This window comes from Canis lupus, chromosome 18, assembly GCF_003254725.2.
Source record: "Canis lupus dingo isolate Sandy chromosome 18, ASM325472v2, whole genome shotgun sequence".
Taxonomy (NCBI): Eukaryota; Metazoa; Chordata; class Mammalia; order Carnivora; family Canidae; genus Canis; species Canis lupus.
This window is the reverse complement of record NC_064260.1, coordinates 31,772,589-31,796,775: the sequence shown is the minus strand read 5'-3', so window position 1 is coordinate 31,796,775 and position 24,187 is coordinate 31,772,589. Positions and strand designations below refer to the sequence as shown.

The following is a 24,187-nucleotide window of genomic DNA, read 5'->3' as shown; positions in this document are numbered from 1 at the left end:
AGCCCTGGGAACCAGGTACTATTATTATCCTCATTTAATTTTTAAACATGGGAGGGGGAGAACTGAGACTCAGAGGCCAGGCCCCTCGCCACCGAGGGGCAGAGCTGGCTTCCAGCCCTGGCAGCCCGACTGGAGCCATCCTGCCGCCCCAGGGCTCTGCCTCCAGCTCCCTCCACGTCCCCACGCACCTCCCAGAGCCGCCAAGACAAAGCACGCAGACGGCAGGCAGGGTGCTGTCGCCATGGGGTGATGTGGGCCACGAGGGGACAGCCCTGCACACACCTGTGAGTGGCCGCCGTGACCGGGAGGGTTCAGCTCCGCGGACTGCTTGCACCCTGGCTCTTGGCCCTCGGGACAGGTGCACACCATCAGCCTCACCTTCTTTTGCTCCACGTGGCAGATGAGCACATGCAAGGTGGTGAGGGGCGCCAGCCTGGTTGCAGGTCGCCCTGGGCTCCCAACCTAGCTGAGAATTAGAAGTTGGGATCAGGCTTACGAACAAGAGGGAGCATTGGCATAAAGGCAACAGTGCACGTCAAGGACGGAGGCTTCGAAAAACGTGACAAAAGGCATGAAGGTTTTAGAACTGGTATTTATTTCCAGTCACTCCCACTTCTTTCCCTGAAATGGCTGCATTACACCAAGGAAGGGCCCTCTGGCTTCAGGAGGGAGGAAATTAGCGCCCATCCCAGACTCCCTGTGCTGGAAGGTCGGGCAGGGTTGACGCGGCTCGGGAGGGCTCTGGCCGTAGGTCGGGGTGGACCACACCGCAGTGGCCCTGCTCCGTAGGATCTGCCCGGCTCCTGACAGAGAAGCTGCAACCGCTGGCATCACCCACTTGATTACCTCCCTGTGTTCAGGGCTGGAAACGGACTAATCAGACCTAATGCAGGAAAGGCACTTCCTAGAGGAGCCCCACAATGTAGGCCTGAGCTTTCCAATCTGCCAGGCAGAGGCGGCTGATGGGGCAGATGCCCCCTCACGGTGGTGATGAAGTCTTCCAGAGATGGAGGCTTCTGCTCACCAGCTTCAGAGAGGAAAGGATGACGAGTGAGGAGAACAGTGTGGGGGCATGGCCGCTTCCTGCTAATCCAGCTGTCCTTCCAGATGGCAGCCCCCTCCCAGTCCCCACCACCTGGCCTGTCAACGATGGAACAGCTGCTGCTCTGGGGCAGCCCGTGCGCTGGGAGGCGCCCCACCTCTGGCCAGCAGCTGGGGCCCGGCGGCGGGGCCGACAGCTGGCTGGGGTTATTTGTTGGCCACCGCGGAAAGCTGGTCGCGGATGCGGCCCAGGCCGTCGAGCATAGTGTCCAGCGTCTCCTTACTCAGCTCCACGGTGACAGCTGAGATGGAGGGCTTGTCTCCACACAGACTAGGATCTTCCTGGATCTGAAAAGAGAACATGGCCCAAATGTCAGAGGCGCCCCTCTTCCCACAAGCCTAGACGCAAGCCCTGGACATGGGAGCCCTCCTGCACTCTGGTGAACCTCTGAAGACAGGCTCCTTGCTCAGAGCGACAGAGTCCTAGCACTGGAGTCATTTAGCAAATGAGGAGACGGAAGGAGATTCCCCTCTGGGAAGGGGGTGCTCAGGGCGGGTATCAGAGAAGCCAAGGGCCACTCAGCCCTCGGGCCCCTGACTCTCAGCATCCGAGTGAGAACACACTGCACGGACCCATACACGGACTTTACGCAGAGGGCTCTAGGGGTGCGTGAGAATCTGCGGGGATGCAGAAAAGCCATTACAGCTCCTGGTTATATTTATTTGATTCTTTAAAAACAAAAGTAAACCCTGCCAGTGTTTAAAAATTTAGCTGTTTAGAGGCACCCTTACTTTTTCATTTTCTTACGAGCGCTGCGTTTCTGGGTGTGTGGTTAAGTAAGTACAGCATCACGAAACAAACCCTAACAATGGATATGTGGTTTAAAAAGATTCCTGCAGAGATCTGTAAAGTGAAGGTAACACCGAGCACACGAGAACGAAGGTCTGATCCTTCTCCAACTGCTAACAGGAGCTCTCGCGCAGCCGCGTTACAAGCAGTGGCAGCACATGAGGAACCAGACAGGCCAAGAAGGCCAGCTGCACCCCGACAGCACGCCCCCACTGTGAAAGCTAGACTTCCCCGTTAGTGTCCAGGTGGACTTCAGGGAGCAGAAAACCATTTTTAAAACTCGTGTTTTGTGTTTGCCTTATCATTTTACAATTTCAACCTTCGGGGTCTGTTTTATTATGTCTGTAATGTGTTAATACGGTTCTTGGCACATAAAGACTGCATGGGGGGTGCTGAATTTTCTTCCGTGGGGTCGGAGGTCCCAGAGCTCTTTGGGAGCTTTGATGGTGCGGGCAGGGGTGCCAAGTCACTGCTGCCCCTTCTTCCCTTCTCGTGAGCAGCAGCGGGCATACCTTCATCTGGAGCAGGCAGGTGGGGACGGCCATGCGGCTGATGCTGTCGGAGGAGGTCTTGACGTCCACTCTCCAGTCCAGGTCGACCAGGCGTGGCAGCGAGACTGTGAAGGAGATGGGCCGGCTCAGCGCTCACGCCGCTCACTTTACCAAGCCCTTCCTCCGGGTCAGGCAGGTGAGGGCTGGGTCATGCTCCTGAGCCACAGGGCAAGTCCCTCCCTGGGCTCCAGGCCGCCCACCCTTAGCACTGGTTCATGGTGGGCACGCGTGGGGGCTTCTCCCGGCACATCCAAGCCTCCAGATGTCAGCACAAAGGCACAAAGTGAGAGATGACACAAGGCAGAGAAGATGAGGATGGGGCTGGAGTCTTAGGAAATGTATAAGCTTCCACGATGGCAGGAAGAGGTTTGGTTTGAGAGAGAGAGTTGGCCTGAAGATGGGTGCAACCATTTCCAACCTCTGAGCCTGTTTCCTCATCTGTAAAGTGGGGATTATCTCAGCCTCACTCCCAGGGGTGCGGGGAGGGCCAGACGAGCTAATGCTATGGTGTGTCGACACCGTGACCAGCTCAGAGGAAGTTTAGGAACCATTATTAAACACCCACTTATATTCACTCCTTCTAACTAATTCAATTTCCACCACTGTTTTTTTTTTTTCCCCTAATGGAAATAGAACTGTTTTAATTATTTTACTTTCTGCTTTGGATGTTTCTGAAGTTTTTCTTTTTTCTTTTTTTTAACAACATATTTCTATTAAGTTTATAATCAGGGGGATCCCTGGGTGGCGCAGCGGTTTAGCGCCTGCCTTTGGCCTGGGGCGTGATCCTGGAGACCCGGGATCGAATCCCACGTCGGGCTCCCGGTGCATGGAGCCTGCTTCTCCCTCTGCCTATGTCTCTGCCTCTCTCTCTCTCTCTCTGTGTGACTATCATAAATAAATAAAAAACAAAAAAACTTAAAAAAAAAAGTTTATAATCAGGAAAAAAAAGAAAAAGTGAAATTAAAAAGAAAAGCACAACACACACTGTTCAGTTTGGGATGAGGTTAAAGCAACGTTGAGGTTTTGGTTACAAGCTCTGGCCACCTGGCAGGGTTCGAGCCGGGGCCAGGAAGGAAGGGGAGGGAGGAAGGCGGGTTTCTTGGTACTCACTCTGATTTGCTTGGGCTTCAGTTCGCCAAGTAGAGCTGTTTAAGAGGGAAAGATGAAAAAAGGACAGAGAAGGGATGAGAATCGATCATGAGAGAGGCCGGTGGACCTGGCCTCTACCCCGTTTGGGGTCTTCCAGCCTCTCATCACTCCCTCGCAGGGAAGGAGCACAGAAATGTTTCCCACCATTGCAGAGCCAGTTTTTTGTTGACAAAGCTCCGAGATGTAAAGGCCATACGTGCTGCTAGTTTTCGTAGCTTAGGGGGGAAATGAAAAAGGAAAGGCTTAATGAATTGCATTCTTACTGTGCTACCTTCTAAAAGTCAACCTATTCTCTTTTATCGAGCACCTAACCCCACAAAGTATTGCATTTTATGTAAAACACACCCAAATAGACCTGCCTAATGCTACAGCAGGGAGCAACATAGTGAGATGCTAAACAGAGGGAGAAATAAAATGTGGTCATGTGTGAGAAAGCTTCTAAATAAATAAAACCCTTGGGGGGCAAGCAGGCATAATCTGCTATCACTACCCAAGATCTCTGTTGAAGCCTCCTGCTGACCAGCAGTTAATCAGTCCTGCTTAAAATTGTATGTATCTAATGGGTTTTTCCAGAAAATATTTAGGTAATTCACAAAAGAAACAAAAATGATCAATCAAATGTATGAAAAAGGTATCTGACATCACTACTCTCAAAGATATATAAACTGAAATGAGGCACATTTCCCATTTGTGAGTTGGGGGAAAATAAAAAAAAAAAAAATTCCCTCAGTGCTGATGAAGGTGGGGGAAGGAGAACCAGTTGGTGCGACCTTTCTGACGGTCAACTTGAGAACACAGAGCAGAAGCCTCACTGTTGCCTTTAACCAGGAAGGAGATAATTAAGCATGTGAGCAAAATTTCCACAGTAAGTCAAAGTGAAAACTGCCAATGGCCTCAACATCCAACACTAAGGAATTTCTTAACAAAATTATACAGAATTTCTTTATGAATATACTTAGCCATGAAAAATGACACTGAAGAGGAGTATTTATTGACCTAAAATATTGTTACATAAGTATTACAAGGAACTATCAAGAAATGAGCACTTACACATGTTCTAGGATGATTTTCGTCAGCAGGTTTTTGAGGTTCTGGTGGAAATTTTCAGGAAAGAGAGCCAGGATCGCCTCGGCAGAGGACAGGTCACGGAACACCACCAGCCTGGTGAGACGGTGCAGAGCCTGGAGCAGCTGCAGGATAGGCCTGCGTGGTGAGAAGCGGGGCGGGGGGCAGGGCTCTATACCCCCGCTGCTGGGGAGAGGGCCTGCCACACACCGCCACACGTCCCAATGGTCCCATGGGTCCTGAGGCCTCTGTCACAGATGCTGATGCCCAGGTGCCTTGGCCCACCTCTAAGTTACCTACTGCTATAGAAGACAGGTGTAGCTGTCTGACATAGGAACCTGTCAACATGCCAGAAACTTCTGTTTGGGAGCAAAGGGTTAATAAGTCCCCTCTCCTTGTGCACAGAATCTGACCTTCAGTTCTAGCCCGTTCCCTGGTAACATGAGAGAAGTGAAAAGTCAGCTGTGTTACTAGGCAACACTGCACTGGGCCTCTGGGAGGTCTGCAGGAACTCCTGAGCCCGTAGCTCTGGGCCCCCCTAGTGTGGCTGCATGCCGCCTGCCAGAACCCGAAGCTGGGCTTGCTGAATTGCTACCAGGGGTACTGGCTCCTGCGGGGTTTGGGCTTTGAATCCAGGGTGTCCTTGCCCCTAGGCTGTCATCTAAAAGGGCAAAGAAAACAAATAGATCCCGGTGGGCTGTGTTGACTCCCCTGTGGAAGAGGAGGGCCTGACACTGCCCTGCTAGTTTGCTGTGCTCTACCCTAGGTCCTTCCAACTGAATCTGTAGCCAAGGATGGCCTGTGGCTGCCCTATCAGTACAACAATGCTTAGCTGAAACTGAGAAGACTCGAGGTGACTGCTTTACAGCTTTCTCTGATGACACGGGAGGCTGCTCAGCTGCAAAGGCACAACCAAGTGGTGAGGTGATGTTAACCCTCCACGGATGAGGGGTGAATGTCAATGGATAAATGCCCAACCTCCCTGCCCTCCAGGGTGACAATTCTGGGGTGTGTTCCCCAGGGTTTCTTACAGAATCCCAAGATTGAGCCCCGTTGTCCACAGCGATACCCAGTCATTAACACATTCATTCTTTCATGGCTCTGCCTCTCTTCCCTGTTAGATTTTCCCCATTCCCTCCTTTGTGCTTTCTAGACTCACCTCCCCAGGTAATTACTAACAGCCAACTCTCAGCCTCAGGCTCAACTTTTGGGGAACCCAAACTAAGTCTTCAACTCACTTCCATAATCTGGCTGCTGCCTTTTACTGTTCTACAGCTGACTTCAATGAACAGAGCCCTGGTTTAAAAATAGTAATAATAATAATGTAGGCCTGTTTGAATGAACTCCTATTTTAGGAGCCTATTTGCCCTAAAAAGAGAAGGCTGTGAGTACTGCATAAATGGAGTCACCTCCCTCTTCCTCTTAGCAACCAGCTGAGGTCAGGTAGGGTCCAGCAGCATCCCCCTGAATCATATTCAGGTCTCAGAGCCTCTGCTGAGTGTCCCCTAAGAAGACTTTCTAAGCTACCCAGCTGACAACCTATCAGCAGTGGCAAGTTAGAGGGGAAAAAAATCACAAAGATTGGCTTTTGTCCACGCTGTCTAGGGAACAAGTCTGAAAAGGAAATGGCCGGGACCTCTGATCCTGGGTAGAGTTCTCCCATCTTTGTCTCATTTATCATAAGGAAGTGAAGGTTTAAAGATAATAGCTTTTAAGTTTACTAGCATTAAAATAAAAATCTATTTTAAGTTTGTTACAATTTCAACAGACATTTCAGGGGAAAAATTTCCTTGGATGTGGCAACGACAGGGAAGTTAAGAAAGAGACTAATGAGCTGAGAAGCCAGTGGCCAAAGGTCATTTCTGACCATACTTACTTGCTCTGCTTCCTCCTGGGTCACAGACAAGCTGGAGCATGTCATATCCAAGAGTTTTTCTGAGCCAAGGGCTGAACTGGGAAAGCTCTCTTGGCACAGCTGTCTGACAACATCTTTTGAGGAGGCCTATGAATTAATTCACAGATGGGGAGAGAAAAAAAAAAACCCATTCAGAGTCTGAAAATACATGTTTCAGAACATAATATTGTCTCAGTCGTGGTGTGATACCTTTGAGACTCAAGACTTAAAAGTGCCTAGGACATTTCCGGTTGTGGAGGGATGAAACAGATGTACTTTGCCTTATTTTCCCTTCTCAGCACAACTGAACCTGCTGGGCACTGTGTAGAAAACAAACGTGAGACCACTCTGAGGTGGGGAGGGGAGAAGATGGGCCTGCTGTGGGCCTCACCTGCAAGACCAAGAAATGACATGGCGGTGAGTTTCGATTTTCTCTTCCAAGTAGGGAGCTGGGACCTTCATCCCCATGGAGTGGCAACAAGTCCCACCACCCCATGGTATTAATAGTAACAACATGGGCCAGAACTTCCACCCCTACCCAGCAGTAACAAGGAACCCCCACTTCTGGGTGTCAGTAGGAGCCAAGTGCAGAACCTGGACTTTCCTCTCCATCAGGTCGTAATTAGGCAGAAACCCTCCAGAATCTCGGAGTATAACACGAGAATGACCAGGTTTCAACCAAAAATCATTCATCATACCAAGAACCAGAAAGATCTCAAATTGAATGAAAAAAGACAATCATTAGATGCCAACGTCAAGATAAGAGATGTTAAAATCATCTGACAAAGATTTTAAAGCAGCCATGACAAAAATGCTTCAACCAGTAATTACTAACATGCTTAAAACAAAAAAGCAAAGGAAAAGAAGATGCAAAAGAACAAAATGGAATTTTAGAACTGAAAAATACAATAACTAAAATTAAAAGTCTGGTAGATGGGCTTAGCACCAGAATGAAAGGGACAGAGGAAAGAGTCTGTAAACTGAAACACAAAGCCACTAGGAAATTACCCAGTTGGCACAGAGGGAACAGACTGGAAATAATGAACAGAGCCTCAGGGATCTGTGGGACTATACCCAAAAAAATCTAACATTCATGTCATTGGAGTCCTAGAAGGGGAAGATAAAAGGGGCAAGAATGAAAAAGTACTTAAAGAAATAATGGCTGAACATTGTCCAAGTTTAGCTACAGACATAACTGTATGCATTCAAAAACCTAAGCAAATTCTCCAAGGGATAAATCCAAAGAAATCCATACCAAGATACATCATAATTAGACTCCAGGAAACTAAAGGCAAAGAAAAAGTCTTGAAAGCAGTGAGAGAAAAAACAGTATCTTATCTGTAAGGAATAATCAGAATAATAGTAGATTTCAAATCAGATCTCATGAAAGCAAGAAGGAAGTGGTACAATATTTCTCAGGCGTTGGAAGAAAAGAACTGTCAACTCAGAATCCTACACCCATCAAAAAATATCCTTCAGAAAATGAAGAGGAAATCAAGACATTCTCAGATGAATGAAAATTATGAAAATCTGTCACAAGACAAAAGAGGTTCTATTAATAGAAAGGAAACAATAAAAGGAAGCTTGGAACATCAGGAAGAAAGACAGGACACAACAAGCAAAAATAAGGGTAAATATGATAGACTTTCCTTCTCTTGAATTTCTAAATTCTGCTTAAAAGATGAAGCAAAAATTGCAGCTCTAAATGTATGAAGAGGAAATATTTAAGACATTATATCAGAAATGAGGGAAGGGATATAAAGGGAAGTAAGGTTTCTATACTTCAGCTCTAACTGGTAAAATGATGACACTAATAGACTGTGATGTTATGTATGTAAATGTAATTACTAGAGCGACCACTAAAAAGATTATAAAAAGAAATGCATTTTAAAATGCTACATATAAACCAAAAGGGAATTCCAAAAATATGTTCAAATAACCCATAGGAAGGCAAGAAAAAGTAAAAAGAAACAAAAAACACAGAAGAGCAGATAAAAAAAAAAAACCCAAAAAATTAAATGGCAGACTTAAGCTCTAATATTCAATAATTACATTAGCTATAAACAGTAAATTAAATATGAGCTGCAGATATAACTGTTAAATGCTGTCTGTGAGAAACTCTCTTCAAATATAATGATAGATTAAAAGGATGGGAAAAGATATATCATGCGAATACTAATGAAATAAAATCAAGAGAGGCTACAATAATATCAGACAAAGTAGCCTTCACAGCAAAGAAAATTACCAGAGGCAGAAAGGGACATCACATGATGATAAAAGGTTCTATCTCCTAAGAAGACATCCTGAATATATATGCACCCGGTGAGAGAGCCAGAAAACATGAGAAGTAAAAAGAGACAGAACTTAGAGACAGACAAATCCACAAATACAGCTGGAGACGTCAACATCCACCTTTCAACAACTGATAGAACAACCAGACAGATATTCAACAGGGACACAGAAGATTTCAACAACACCATCGATCAATCTAATCAACGCTTATGGAACACTACCCAGTAGCAAAAGAACAGTCTCCTCAAGTGCCCACTGAACATCTACCAGGACAGATCATATTCTGAGCCATAAAACAAACCTCAAATAACTGAAATCGTACTGAGTGCGTTCTTGGTGACCACAATAGAATCAAACTAGAAATCACTAACAGGAAGAGGAGAAGGAAATATCCAAACACTTGGAAACTTAAACACACTGCTAAATAATCCACAGATCAAAGAGGAGCCTCAAGGGAAATTTTAAAAATTACACTCTAAAAGTTATACTAAATGCATACAAAAGAAAGGAGAAACCACAAGATTTTTGGGACACAGTCACGATAGTATTGAGGGGGAAATTTACAGCATTAAACACATATATTAGAAAAGAGTAAAGTTCTCAATACTCTAAGTTTCCATCTCAAGAACATAGAAAAAGAAGAGCATAATAAACCCAAAGGAAGAAGGAAACAAAGAGCAGAAACCAATGAAATTGAAAGCAAGAGAAAAAAAAAAAAATCAATGAAACAAAGAACTAGTTCTTTGTCAATAAAATTGACAAACTTTTAGCAAGACTGTCAAAGTTAGACAGGAGACACAAATTACCAATATCAGGAATGAAACAGGGCATATCGCTACAGATCCTGAAGATTTCAAAAGGAAAATAGGAATAACCACCAATAACTCTATACACACAAATTTGGCAGCTTGGACAAAATGGATAAATTCCTCAAAAAACACAAACTACCACAGTTCCCCCAATATGAAACTGATAATTTGAATAGCCCTATCATGATTAAGGAAATTGAATTCATAATTTAAAACTCCCCAAGAAGAAATTTCCAGGCCTAGATGGTTTTGCTGGAGAATTCTAACAAACATTTAAAGAAAGAATTAACTAATTCTACACAATCTTTTCTAGGAAACAAAAAAAGGATGGAACATTTCCCGATTCATTTCATAAAGCTAGTATTACCCTGATATCAAAGTCAAAGACTGTACAAAAACATAAACAAAAAACAAGTACACAGTCCAATATCTGTCTTTGGCTCAGGGTGTGATCCTGGAGTTCCGGGAACGAGTCCCACATGAGGCTCCCCACATGGAGCCCATTTCTCCCTCTGCCTGTGTCTCTGCCTCTCTCTGTTTCTTGAATAAATAAATAAAATCTTAAAAAAAAAAAAAAAAACCTATGTAATCTACCAATATTCACAGGCTGGAGAGAAGAAAATCACATAGTATCAATCAATGCAGAAAAAGCAGTTGACAAAATTCAATACCCATTCTTGATGAAAACTCTCTCCTAAGATTAGGAATAGAAGGGACCTTCCATAATTTGATATACAGCACTACAAAAAAAAAAATCTAGAGATAGCATTATATTTCATGGTGGAAATTTAAGTAAGGAACAAGGCAAGGACGTCTGCCGATATCACTCTTATTCAACATAATGCTGAAAATTCTAGCCACTGAAATAAGAAAAAGGAATAAAATATATACAGATCAGAAAAGTAGAAACAGGGGCACCTGGGTGGCTTAGTGGTTGAGTGTCTGCCTTCGGCTCAGGGCATGATCCCGGGGTCTGGGATCGAGTCCCGCATCGGGATCCCCATAGGGAGCCTGCTTCTCCCTCTGCCTGTGTCCTTATTTGCAGATAACATGATTGTCTACACAGAAAGTCTCAAGGAATGTATAAGAAACCTAGAATAAGTGAGTTTGGCATATTTGCAGATACAAGATACACACACACACACACAAAAAAAAAAACAGTTGTATTTCTATATACTAGCAATGAATATATAAACACTGGAATTAAAAGTACATTATCAGGGGCATCTGGCTGTATCAGTCGGAAAAGCATGGGACTCTTGATCTCAGGGTTGTGAATTCAATCCCCACGTTGGATGTAGAGATTATTAAAAAATCCATAAACTTTTTAAAAAAAAGACTTAGGGCAGCCCTAGTGGCTCAGTGGTTTAGCGCCTGCCTTCAGCCCAGGACATGATCCTGGGGTCCCGGGATCGAGTCCCACATTGGGCTCCCTGCATGGAGCCTGCTTCTCTCTCTGCCTGTGTCTCTGCCTCTCTCTCTCTCTTTCTGTGTCTCTCATAAATAAATAAATAAAATCTTAAAAAAAAAAGACTTATTTATTCATTTGAGAGAAAGCGAGAGAGGGTGAGAGAGAGTGTGCATGCAAACTCATGAGCAAGAGGGAGAGGGACAAGCAGACTCCATGCTGAAGCTAGGAACTAGACATGATTCAAGCCCAAACCAAGAGGAGGACACTCAACCAACTGACCCACCCAGGTGCCCCCCAAATAAATAAAGATCTAAATAAATGGGGAGATATATAATGGATTGGAAAATTCAACACACTAAAGATGTCAATTCTCCCCTAATTGATATACAGGGCTAACACAATTCCTATAAAAATCTCAGCAGGTTTTTTTTAAAACATAGACACAATCCACAATCATTCTAAAATTTATATAGGACAGCAAAGAAATAGCTCAATAGCTAGAACACCTAAAACGATTTTGATAAAGAATGAAGTAGGAGAAATCAGCTTGATTTCAAAACTTATTACATAGCTACAGAAATTAAGACTGTGAGGTATTATCAAAGGAATAAACAAAGAGATCAATGGAACAAAACAGAGAATCCTGAAATAGACCCACACAAATTTGCCCAATTCCTGACAAGTTGCAAAAACAGTTCAATTGAGGAAAGACAGCATTTTCAATAAACAGTTCTGAAACAACCAGGCAGTCTCAGGCCAATAATAATAATAATAATAAATCCCAAACTGTCTCACACACATCATACAAAATTAACTCAAAATTGATTATGTACTTAAATGTAAAATGTAAATGTAAAACTATAAAACTTAAAAAAAAAAGAGGAGAAAATTTGGAGATCTATGGCTTGGCCAAGAGTTCTCAGACATGACACCAAAAGTAAAATTCATAAAAGGAAATATTGTTGGTAAAATGTACTTCATCAAAATTAAAACTTTTGCTCTGCAAAGACTCCTGTTATAGGTTGAATGATGTGCCTGTAAAATTCATATATTAAAATCCTAATTCCTAGTACCTCAAAAACGTGATCTCATTTAGAAACAGAATTGTTGGTGACGTAATTAATTAAAAGGAAGTCACAGGGTGGACCCTAATCCAATAGGACTGGTGTCTTTATTAAAAATGGGAATGTAGAGGGATGCCTGGGTGGCACAGTGGTTAAGCATCTGCCTTCAGCTCAGGGCGTGGCGGGATCAAGTCCCACATCGGGCTCCCCACAGGGAATCTGCTTCTCCCTCTGCCTATGTCTCTGCCTCTCTCTATATATCTCTCATGGATAAATAAATAAAATCTTAAAAAAAAAAAAAAAAAGGAAATTCAGAGGGGTGCCTGGGAGGCTCAGTCAGTTGGGCACTGGACTCCTGATTTCAGCTTAGGCTGTGATCTGGGGGTTATGAGGTTGAGTCCCATGCTGGGCTCCATGCTGGTGGAGCTGGCTTGCGATTCTCTCTCCCTCTCCATCTGCTTGTCTTCTTCTGTACCACCCCTCCCCTGCTCACGCTTTCTAGAAGAAAGGGAAGAAAGGGAAAAAAGGGGGGGGGGGAAGGAAATGTAGACACAGATGCAAAAAGAACACCAAATGAAGATGAGTGCAGAGATTTACAAGCTAAGGTACACTAAATGTTGCCAGCAACCAACAGAAGCCAGGAACTAGGCATGACACAAACTGTCCCTCACAGTCCTCAGGAGTCACCAATCTGGCTGACACCCTCATCTCAGACTTCTGGCCTCCAGAACCGTGAGATGATAAATTTGTTGGTCGAGCCACTAAGTGTGTGGTACTTTGTGATGGCATCCCTAGTAAACGAATACACCCTTACGAAGAGGATGACAAGACAGCTACAGATTAGGAGACAATATCTGCAAACCACATACCTGACAAAGAACTACTGTCTGGAATATATAATCTCAAAAAACTCAAAAGAAAGAAAGCAAACAACGCAATTAGAATCTAGGCAAAGACATAGACACTTAACTGAAGAAAATAAGCAGACGGCAAATAAACATGTGAAAAGACGTCCAAAATCATTAATCATATGGTCTCATTCATTTGGGGAATATAAAAATTAGTAAAAGGGAATAAAGGGAAAGGAGAGAAAATGAGTGAAAATATCAGTGAGGGTGACAAAACATGAGAGACACCTAACTCTGGGAAGTGAACAAGGGGTAGTAGAAGGGGAGGTGGGCGGGGGGTTGGGGTGACTGGGTGATGGGCACTGAGGGGGCACTTGGGATGAGCACTGAGTGTTATGCTATATGTTGGCAAACTGAACTCCAATAAAAAAAATTTAAAAAAAAGAAACATTCAAATTAAAACCCCCACAAGATACAAATGCACACCTGTCAGAGTGGCTCAAATAACATACAGTGATGACAACAAATGCCAGCAAGGATGGGGACAAACAATATCACTGATGCCTTGCTGGCGGGGAGGTGAAGTGGTACAGCCACTCTGAAAACAGTTTGTCAGTTTTTTCAAAGCAAAAACAAAAAACAACTAACCACGCAACTACCCAAATGATCAGGCGATTGTACTCTCCTGGGCGTGTATTCCAGATAAAGACTGGTGCTCATATCAAAACCTGCACACAAATGTTTATAGCAGCTTTATTTGTAAGAGCAGAAAACTGGAAACAGTCTCGATGTCATACCATGGAATACTACTCAACAGTAAAAAGAAAATAACTATTGATCCACACAACAGAGATGAATCTCTAGAGAAATAGGCTAAGTAAAAAAGCCAATTGCAAAACGTTCTATACTGTATGATTCCATTTACAGAACATTCGTCAAATGACAAAATTATAGAAATGACCAGATCAGTGAATGCCAGAGGATAAGGGAGAGGGTGAGGGCACTGGAGAAGTGGATGTGGCCATAAAGGTGCATCAGGAAAGATCCTGTAGTGATGGCCACGTTCTGTATCTTGAGTGTATCAAAGTCAATAACCTGGTTGGGATATCATACTATAGTTTTGCACAATGTTTCTATAGGGGGAAACTGGGCAAAGGGCAAATGGAATCGTTCCGTATTACTTTTTACAACCGCATGTACATCTATAATTACCTCAAAATAAAAACCTAATTTTTTTTCAAGATCTTATCTATTTACTTAAGAAAGAGAGAGACAGGGCAGCCCGGGTGGCTCAGCGGTTTGGCGCTGCCTTCAGCCCAGAGCCTGATCCTGGAGACTCGGGATCGAGTCCCACGTTGGATTCCCTGCATGGAGCCTGCTTCTCCCTCTGCCTGTGTCTCTGCCTCTCTCTCTCTCATGAATAAATAAATAAAATCTTAAAAAAGAGAGAGAGAGACAGAGAGAGAAGAGAGCATGCCAGCATGAACAGTGGGGAGAGGGAGAAGCAGAGGGAGCCTGATGCCAGGCTTGATCCCAGGACCCTGAGCCGATGACTGAGCCCCCAGGCACCCTGAAGTAATTCTCTAAAAGAGAAAATACACAGAACAGTTCATTCTCATGAACTATTGCTACATAATGGCAAGCAAAAAAAAAAAAAAAAGTATATGCCATATATTCTATTTATGTGAAGCTCAAACATGGGCAATATTGAATTGATTTTAAAAGCCTGGGTCTCTGCCTCTCTCTCTTATGATAAATAAATAAAAATCTTTTAAAAATAAATTAATAGATAAAAGCAAGGACAGTGGTTACAACGGGGCAGGTGAGGGAGGTAATGAAGCAACAACAGAGAGACTCCTGCAATACTGGTGATGTTTGGTTTTTGAGCGTAGCGAGGGTTCCATGGGTGTGCAACAGGCCACTGAGCTGTGTGCACTTACGATGTGCGTACTTTTCTGTGTTATGCATGAATAATACTGTTTTAAGGTTTATTAAAGAAAAAAAAATCAAGTCCATACAAGGAATAGGCATAATAGGGTGGGTGTGGGTGTGGGTGTGCCGAGCGGCCACGAGGAGGGCGTGGAGGACCGGGGCTGGGAGCGGAGAGCCCTATAGGCTTCCAGTCTCAGTCTCCCTACTCCGCTCGTGGACTCCCATCACGACTGCTGGGGGCCGGAAGCTGAGGATGCACCTGTTGGGGATACACCTGGGACCATCGCGGAGCAGCCGCTTTTAGGGATGGAGGACAGAGGGGGGCCCTGCGGAGGCTGCTGAGACAAAGGACGGGACCGCCGGCCGGCCAACCGCGAGGATGCTGCGCCACGAACTGCGGAGAGTCACCACCTGGACTGTCTTCATCCGGAGTTAAAACAAAGGGGGGAAGGGAGGGGGCGGGGGGGGGGGGGAGAGTGGTGCCAAAAAAAAAAAACAGGTCCTAACCGGATCTTCTATTCTGTTAGAAAGGCAAATCGACGCGTGACGTCTGCAGAGGTGAGCAGGGGGCAAACAGAGGTCAAACAGGTCACTCCCACCCACCCGTCGTCCCCGTGGGTTGGAAGGAGCCACGTGATGCTTCGGAGGAGCCTCAGGGGCGTGTCCGGCCCTCGTGCCGCGGGGCCGCGAGGACGCGCAGGACCGAGCCTTCTCAGCTGTGGGGGGCGGGGGATGGCGGGACGGCGGGGGCAGCCCCGGGCGGCGTCCACACCCATCACCGTCGCTGCCCCCCCACCAGCCTGCCGGGGCAGCATCAACCTCGAGCCCGCTCTCAAGAGGCTCCGGAAGCCGCGAGGCCTGAGTCATGGCCCCAAATCACGCCCCGTTTGGCCCCAATTCCCGTTCCGTCCCAAGGACCCGGGGCCGAGGCCTCACCTCGCCACGGTTTTACTTTACCTTCAGCAGGCTCTGGAGCGCGGCAAAACCCTCCGCTGTCAACGCGGCCATCTTCCACGAGTCACCTGACGGCGACACGCGGGGAGGCTGGTCACGTGGCTCCGACGCCGCCGCAGGGCATGCCGGGGGTTGTAGTCTTTCGGGGCCGGCGCCGGAGGCAGCGATCGCTGGCGGGAGTCCAGGCTGACTTAGAGATGCACCTGCAGGTGGTTTTCACACCTTTGCTTAGTCCCCTCCCCAGTGGCCGGTATCAAGCGGCAGAAGAGATGATATGTCGCTTCTAAGATTATTGATAAAGAACTGCAGCTTTAATTTTTAAATTTAATTAATTTATTTATTTTAATTTTTAAAAATTTTTTATAATAAATTTATTTTTTATTGGTGTTCAATTTACCAACATACAGAATAACACCCAGTGCTCATCCGTCAAGCGCCCCCCTCAGTGCCCGTCACCCATTCACCCCCACCCCCCGCCCTCCTCCCCTTCCACCACCCCTGGTTCGTTTCCCAGAGTTAGGAGTCTTTATGTTCTGTCTCCCTTTCTGATATTTCCCACACATTTCTTCTCCTTTCCCTTATATTCCCTTTCACTATTATTTATATTCCCCAAATAAATGAGAACATATAATGTTTGTCCTTCTCTGACTGACTTACTTCACTCAGCATAATACCCTCCAGTTCCATCCACGTCGAAGCAAATGGTGGGTATTTGAGTAATATTCCATTGTATAATTTTATTTATTTATTCATGAGAGAGAGAGGCAGAGACACAGGCAGAAGGAGAAAGAAGCAGGCTCCATGCAGGGAGCCCGACGTGGGACTCGATCCCGGGTCTCCAAGGTCATGACCTGGGCTGAAGGCAGCGCTAAAGTGCTGAGCCACCTGAGCTGCCCAGATTGCAGCTTTTGGATACTCTCTTGTGTCTGTGCCTTTTTCTAGAACCTCTTGCCCTGGGGGAAACTAAGCTGTCCTGTTGTGAGCAGCCCTCTGGAGAGGTCCGTGTGGGCAAAGAGCTGAAGCCCCTGGCCGAGAGCCAGCAGGACACCAAGGCTGCCAGCAACCTCATTAACTGAGTTTAGAAGCAGTAGGCTCCGCAGAGCTTTGGGATGACTGTAGCCTTGGCCAACATTTTGACTACGACCTCATGAGAGTTTCAGAACCACCGGCTGAGCAAACTCCTGGATTTCTGAAGAGCTCTATGATTATAAATGTTTGTTGCATCAAGCCACTAAGTTTGGTGATTTACAACACAGCAGTGTAACTAATACATAGAGGCCACACAGCGTAGAGGATTTAGAATTCCACCCACGTTTGGATCCCAACCCTGCATGTTATTAGCTGTACTGTGAGCAAATTCTTGAACTTCTCTGAGCCTCAGTTTCCACATCTTTAAAACGATGCAGATCACACCTATTGCAGAGAGCAGAGCTGAGGGATACTTGCTGCCCCGCCCCCCGGGGGGAGGACATCTGGCCTTATGGGCAGGTATGATAGGAGGGGACCCCCCTGGGCTCCAGTCAGTGATAGAGCCTGCAACCGTGTACCCTGTCATCCCAGGCGGCCACTACCATGATGCGTTTAAAGATTTGTCTGTGGTCTGGAGAGCTTCCAGCAATTGCTAAACCATAAATGTTTTCACAGAAAGGAACAGAATAGAATGTCAGAATTTATTTCCATGATTTTGGTCCCACTACCTGGTTTTTGTTAGGCCTAACCTGATTTCTTTCCGATTCTGGGTATATGAGCTTCTGCTTTCATTTATTTAATGAACTTGCCATGTGCCTGGCTCCCTTCTTATCTGCTCACACTTACTGATTTGCTTATTTCCTATAATGATCTTATGTGATACACACACACACACACACACACACAGAAACACACACAGCATTTTTATTTTTCCCATTTTACATAGGAGGAAACTGAGGTAGAGAGACATCAAGTAACTTACCCACGGTCACACAGCTAAGTAGTGGAAGAGCCCAGATTCAAACTTGAGTAGCTGGGCTCCAGAGTCTGTGCTGTTAACTGCTGAGCTGCGTATGTCTCATTGTCTTCCCATAGCTGAGAACTCCTGCTTCTTCCTGGATATCTGACTACCTTCCCGGGGGGGGGGGGGAGCAAAAACAGTCTAAGGGTGTTGTTCCTGCACCATCAGCCCAGTGGTGTGATGACAGACAAGATAATGAGTGGAAAGGGTACCTTGAGAAACAGACTCAGGCTCCATTCCTGGCTCCTGTGTGCTTCTGGCAAGTTACTTCATCTCCCTGAGCCTCACTCTCCTCTTCTGTAAAATGGAAACAGCAATTAAAATACCTTTTGGCCCTTATGGGCAGCTCGAGGATGATTTATACCCCAAAGAGATCGGGATTATTTATTTGGAGACTCTGTTTTAGCCATTTGGCAGCTGCAAAGGGCAGAGCATTCCCGTGCTATGAAAAAGGGTTGCCCTAGGGTGATCGGCCATCCCGGTTTCTCCAAGAATGAGAGATTTCATGGGACGCAGCACTTGCAGTGCTAACACTGGGGTGATCCTGAGCAAACCAGGCTAGTTAGTCACCCTCGCATGGGCCCGGAGCCTTTGAAGAAAAGCATCTTTTTAGAGCATTTGTCCTGTCTTCTCCGGCGGGGCTGATATGAAGAGAGCAGCATGGATGCAGAATTTTTAAATAGAAGGTGAGTAGAGGCAGCAATCCTAGTTTGAGAGTTTTTTGTTGCTGCTGCTGCTGCTAGCTGTATTGGGAGGTAATTCACATATACAGTTTACCCCCTCGAAGTGTACAATTCAGTGGATTTGGGTATATTCGTAGAGTTGGGGGACCATCCCCACAATGCAAGACCATACTTACCACCAAAAAAGGAAAACCACACCCTTTAGTGATCATTCCCCGTTTCTCCCTCCATCGTACCTCAGCCCCAGGCCACCACGAATCTCCTTTCTGTCCTCTCAATTGATCTCTTCTGGTCACGTCATACACATGGAGGCAGATGCGGTTGTTTTCATCAACTTCTTGCACTTAGCCTGACGTTCTCAAGGGTCACCTGCATTGTGTATCGTGTAACAGTACGTCATTCCTTTTGATGGCTGAGTAATTTCCTTTGCCTGGATAGATCACATTTTGTTTATCCATCCATCGAGTGATGGATATTTGGGTCCTTTCTGCCTTTTGGCTGTCATGACTAATGCTGCTGCGAACACTCTTGAACAGAGTTTTGTGTAGATTTGTATTTCCATCTCTCTTGGGATATATACTCAGGAGTCACGGGGTAACCCTGCGTTTAACTTCTTTTTTAAGATTTTATTTATTTATTCATGAGAGACACACACACAGAGAGAGAGAGAGAGGCAGAGACACAGGCAGAGGGAGAAGCAGGCTCCATGCAGGGAGCCTGACGTGGGACTCGATCCCGGGACTCCAGGATCGTGCCCTGGGCCGAAGGCAGGTGCTAAACCACTGATCCACCCAGGAATCCCCTGTGTTTAACTTTTTGAGGAGCTTCCAGACTGTTTCCCGGAGCGGTTGTGCCATATACCTTCCCATCGGCCATGTCTGAGGGGTCCCATCCCCCCACATCCTCACCGACATCGGTTAGCATCCATCTGGTTGTAGCCATCCTGGTGGGTGTGAAGTGGTGTCTCATCGTGAGCAAGCTTGCTTCAGAGTTGAAACTTGCAGAGCCAGCACATGTTATCATTTGGGCTACTGATGTTCACTTGAGGTGACTGATGGAGATTCTGGGGGCTTAAGCCCCTGGTCTTCCCTTTGGGCTGCCTTCTTTATCAGAGGAACACCTGCAGGAGGTGGATTAGGCCAAGGGGCCTGTGGTCCTTTAGGGAGAGCCCCCTCATTTTCCTGTTTTCCCTTCTCCTCACCCTCATTCCATGGATGGAGAGGATGGCAGGTGTCCACAGAGAAAGGGGCTGTCACCTTTTTGGTCTTATGCCACCTGCTTTAAGTGTTGGTGTTGAAGTGGCCTGATCAGCTCATCGGGACACTGCTGGCAAGTTGGGGACAGAAGACTTGAAAATGACAGGCATACCCTGGCTTGGACATGCTGCCTGTGTCCAGATGACGCAACACAGGCTGCATGATCTGGAGCTCCCTTTGCACTCACAGTGTCTTAATTAATTAACAGAGTATTTCAAAATTAGGAAGTGTGACCTGAAAATCCAGAGGTCTGGCTTTTCTCTAAAAATTGGCAGGCCTAGCCATGCTGCTCCTACCTTGCACGTTGCAGCAGTTGGCTGGAGCTGAGTCCTGGCTGCCTCCCTGAAGATAGGCACGGGCTCTTCAAGTCCCCACGGTCCACTCCATGTATGTCACAGTCAGCCCCCCACCCCCGCCCCGCGTGTCATCACCTGCCTTCTCTCTGCCGGAGCGGAGTATTCGTTAGTGCCCAACTTGCCTTGGGGACCCAATGGGGTAAAGTTAGGTCATAGTCGATGGCCAGGCTGCGTTTGTATTTGAGATGCTGGGTTTCCAGCTCTCTGCATCTTGTCTCACCACGAACCTAAGCGAGTTGCAGGCGGGCATCTCATGTCCCATTCATGCTTCTCACGGGATTGGTCTGGGCCGAGCACTGTTCTGAGAGCTTTGCATGTGTAAACTCATTTAATCCTCACAGTGACCCATGAATATTCCCAGATTACAAGTGGGAAAACTAAAGATCAGAAAATGAACTCATAATCCGTGGGGAATTCGTGGCAGACCACGGAACTCAAATCCGTGGGGGATTTGAAGGCAGGAGCAAACGGGGTCCTTTTGTGAGCTTGCAGATAATGCAGCGCCGGGTCCATCTGGGGGGTCAGGGGGTGTTCAGTTGAGGCTGCCACATAATGACTCACCTGGCCTTGCAACCGCTGCTAGCGTGCTCCGCAGCCCGGCACTGGTCCTGGTCAGGGGCCGCTCCCGGAGGCCGGGGGTTGGAGGAGATGATGGCCAATGTATTTGGAGACATGATGTCTGTATTCTTTTCAGCTCTAACTCCTGGTGAGCCTCTGAAAGGCAGCAAAAGAAGAGGGGCGGGAGAGGAGGCCGTTTGTCGATCCGTGATGCCTGGAAGGCCAGCAGGGACCCCGTTGGTCCCTCCTGGGGGAGTGTCCCCTCTCCCTCCACTTCGGAACCCCGGGAGCTGGGAGCCCGCAGAGTTCTTCTCTGGGCTCTGGCTGGCCCGGAGGTCGCGGTTAGGGAAGTCCAGAGCGCATCAGGCTGGGAGGGCCCTGTGGCCTCATTTCTCAGCCTCCCGTCCCCAGGAACAACACAGAAGTGGCTGGTAACACAAGGCATTGTCCTCACACACAGGGCCTCTTTGTTTCCCCTGATAACACAGAGAGGAGGCTGTGACAATGGCCTTGAATGGCACTTTGCTCTCCTTTCTCCAACGTTATACTTGTGATTTTCAGTTCTGGAATCAGCTGGACAATTATTTCCTGCGGGAGGTATGGGCTTTTCATCTCATCCGCCTGCCTCTCCGGCAGTCCTCAGGCCCCAGGGCTGTGGGAACTGAGTGGAGACCCAGGCCCGGGGACAGCCGGGCCCGCCAGAATGTCACCTTCGCAGGAGGCTGGAAGGCCGTGGCACCTCACCACCCCCCTGCAAGGTGGGACCTGCCCTGGAGGAAGGAACCAGACCAGGTAACACGGGAGACGGGCTGAGGGCTGCTGACGGGGCCGGGGCCCCAAGGCAATGGTGGAGGGTCCAGCCTGAGGAGGACGAGTTTCTGTTTCCAGAAACTGGAGAGAGCCACCGCCGGTTGGCAAACGAGTCAATAAGCAAAAGCAACCGAGGGCGAGTTTGCAGCCTCCCAGGTAGGGGAGCACTCTGCCTATCTGACCCTCATTCAGTGCCTCTCATGTAGGTGGGTGACAAGAAACTTCAGGCCCCGTGTGGGTTTATGGAAATGACTGTTCCCTTAATAACAGCTGCCGTTATTATTATTATTTTTAAAGGTTTTATTTATTTATTCATGAGACACAGACAGAGAGAGGCAGAGACACAGGCAGAGGGAGAAGCAGGCTCCATGCAGGGAGCCCGATGTGGGACTCGATCCAGGAACCCCAGGATCACACCCTGGGCCGAAGGCAGGCACTAAACCGCTGAGCCACCCAGGGATCCCAACAGCTGCCATTATTAAGCTCTTCCTGCATGTGCTGTGCTTGTGTGCACGTTACTATAGGTAACATACTGATGGCAATTATAGCAAACACCTCCAAGATGTGTTTTCCATTCTTCCTTTCCAGGCAGGCTGGCCCTAGAAACTGTGCTTTTCTTCACATGCTTCTTATCTCATGTTCTTTATGATAAATCACGGTTATTGAAAGGTTTCACCTTGAGGGGCAGTGAGGTTTAGTGAACACTATATGTATTGAGTCCTTTGCCCTGTGCCAGGCAATGTTCCAAGCGTTTTTGCATCTCTGTCCTCATTTATACCACGCAATAACCCCGCCGAATGGATACTTTTATGGTCTTTGTTTTATTGAGGAGGCAATTGCAGTCCAGGGGAGTTAAGTGACTCTCCCAGGGTCACACAGCTGCCACGTGCCAGAGGCAGGATTTGAGCTCAGTTCTCTCTGCAGTGCTGTGTGACTCTAAAGCCTGCCCAGCCCCGAGGCTGGCCTGGAGTTAGTGCCCTCCTCTGGGTCATGAGGTATATAGAGGGTGGCATTCTGTCCATGGCTTTGTCAGACACCTGCACTTCTACATTATCAGCTTGGGGAATGCAGGAGGCCTTAAATGGTTTGTCTGTTGATAGCTTTTGCCTTGCTTGGTGAAGATGGAACCGCCCAATGGAGGCAGGGAAGGAATTTGCAATGATAATAATTGCACCACAAATGCCATCTCCTGCTTGGCCAGAGACCGGGCTGAGCTGCCACACGTGTAGGAGGATGTATGTTAAATAAGCAGGCCTCCTCGAGTATATTCAGGAAGCCAACTTTATTTTTGTTTATTACTGCCCCTCAATTTTTTTTTTCTTGTGGTGTCCCAGTCTTTCTTTGCCCCAGGATGAAAATCAGGGCAGGCCCGCGAGGCTTCCGGCTACCTTTCTAGCTCCAACACTGTCGCAGTTCAGTAATGGCTGTGGTCAGGTCTGTGGAATAACCCAGACCTTCCAACATTGCTCCAAGGGGAGACTCCTTCCTCCTCCAGCTGGGGCCTGGAGCAGGGAAAGGGAGTGTGTGGTCGGCCTCCTGCTTCCCACCTATGCTTCCGTCTGGCTCACTGAGGATTCTGAGCCCAGGCAGGCACAGGAGAGGAGGAGAGGAGGGAGCAGAGGAGCACGGGGTTCTTATTTGGTTAATTCTGTGGTTAGCTGGCTGGGCCTGGTGGGCGTTTACACCTGATTCTTTATCTCTTGGCACCATTTTATAGATACTCCAGAGAACACCCTCCTTCCTCATTTTTGGGGATTTCTAAACCACTGATCCCTTGAAGCTGGCTCCCTAAGACTCCTTCTTCCATCCCTTACTGTCTGAGCAGTGCTTACAACAAGTTTGGTGGGGCTGCCAAAAAAAATATCCCAGACTGGGGGTCTTAACAGAAACTAATTTTCTTACAGTTCTGGAGGCTGGAGGTCTAAGGTGTTGCAGGCCTGGTTTCTTCTGAGGCCTCTCTCGTTGGCTTGTGCATGGCCGTCTTCTCCCTCTGCTTCACACGACCTTCCCTTTGCGTGCGTCCCTGTGTCCCTGATATCTGTGTGTTCAAATCTCTTCTTCTTAGGAAGACACAAGTCATATTGGATTAGGGTCCTCTCAAAGGCCTCCTTTTAACTCATTCACCTCTCGTAAAGCCCTATCTCTGAATACAGTTACGTTCTGAGATACTGGGAGTCGGGGTTTGAACATTCGAGTTGGGGGGCACACAATTCAGCCAGAACAGGTACTGTCAGCTTCCATCTGGGGAAGGGTTTGCACTCCTCCTGGTGGCCCCCTCAGAGAGGATCTACACAACCCACCGGGTTACCTGTTGCACACCTCTGGCTTATCGGAAATCCTCCTCTCCTCCTTATTCCCGTAAATCCAAAGCCACCGGGCCCCCTCACTCCAGCTGGCCACCCCATCTCTCTTCACTTTGGGCTTCTAAGGCATGATGCACACATCAGGACTTGTGACGTTCACGCTGCAAGGATACAGATCACTCTTGGGAGGTGGAGAATGGGCAGTTGGGATGTGGAGCACACCTGTTGTTCACTCCAAAACCCTTCCTCGATGCTCCCACTGTTTCCTCATCTAGCCCTCCTTTGCAGGCTGGGGATGATCCAACAAGGGGGAAACTGCCTTTTTTTTTTTTTTTGTAAGTCCTGCATGATGGCATCACAGCTCACTTGGA

General features: G+C 47.1%; 2 protein-coding genes and 2 long non-coding RNA genes across 8 annotated transcripts in view; 2 read left to right on the top strand and 2 right to left on the bottom strand.

Moving 5' to 3' along the window:
* Window positions 1-572: 572 nt before the first annotated feature.
* COMMD9 (COMM domain containing 9) lies at window positions 573-16,014 on the bottom strand. 2 transcript variants are annotated; one of them, XM_025452495.3, is made up of 6 exons: window positions 15,864-16,014; window positions 6,533-6,658; window positions 4,642-4,781; window positions 3,553-3,587; window positions 2,404-2,507; window positions 573-1,389 (listed from the first exon to the last, which is right to left on the bottom strand). In XM_025452495.3, exons 1-6 carry the CDS (start codon window positions 15,912-15,914, stop codon window positions 1,249-1,251), a joined length of 597 nt encoding a protein of 198 aa, XP_025308280.1. In that variant the 5' UTR covers window positions 15,915-16,014; the 3' UTR covers window positions 573-1,248. The 2 variants fall into 2 exon arrangements, with proteins under 2 accessions (XP_025308280.1, XP_048952234.1); XM_049096277.1 differs by lacking the exons at window positions 573-1,389; window positions 2,404-2,507 and adding an exon at window positions 2,529-2,698.
* On the top strand, window positions 4,779-13,280 carry LOC112663492 (uncharacterized). 2 transcript variants are annotated; one of them, XR_004806570.2, is made up of 4 exons: window positions 4,779-5,256; window positions 5,423-5,575; window positions 6,850-6,967; window positions 12,800-13,280. It is a non-coding gene; the product is annotated as an uncharacterized LOC112663492 (long non-coding RNA). The 2 variants fall into 2 exon arrangements; XR_007403457.1 differs by lacking the exon at window positions 12,800-13,280 and having other exon boundaries at window positions 4,809-5,256; window positions 6,850-10,256.
* Window positions 16,015-16,362: 348 nt separating the features above from the next.
* LOC112663493 (uncharacterized) lies at window positions 16,363-21,130 on the bottom strand. The gene is made up of 3 exons (XR_003139294.3): window positions 18,770-21,130; window positions 18,063-18,147; window positions 16,363-17,960 (listed from the first exon to the last, which is right to left on the bottom strand). It is a non-coding gene; the product is annotated as an uncharacterized LOC112663493 (long non-coding RNA).
* An 83-nt stretch (window positions 21,131-21,213) lies between these two features.
* The window catches only part of PRR5L (proline rich 5 like), a 142,474-nt gene continuing 139,500 nt past the window's right edge, over window positions 21,214-24,187 (top strand). Inside the window, exon 1 of one of the 3 annotated variants that reach the window (XM_049096276.1) lies at window positions 21,214-21,495. The gene's annotated coding sequence lies outside the window, so the exon portion shown is untranslated. The remainder of the gene's footprint in view (window positions 21,496-24,187) is intronic. The other 2 variants (XM_049096275.1, XM_025452489.3) reach the window with 2 other exon arrangements.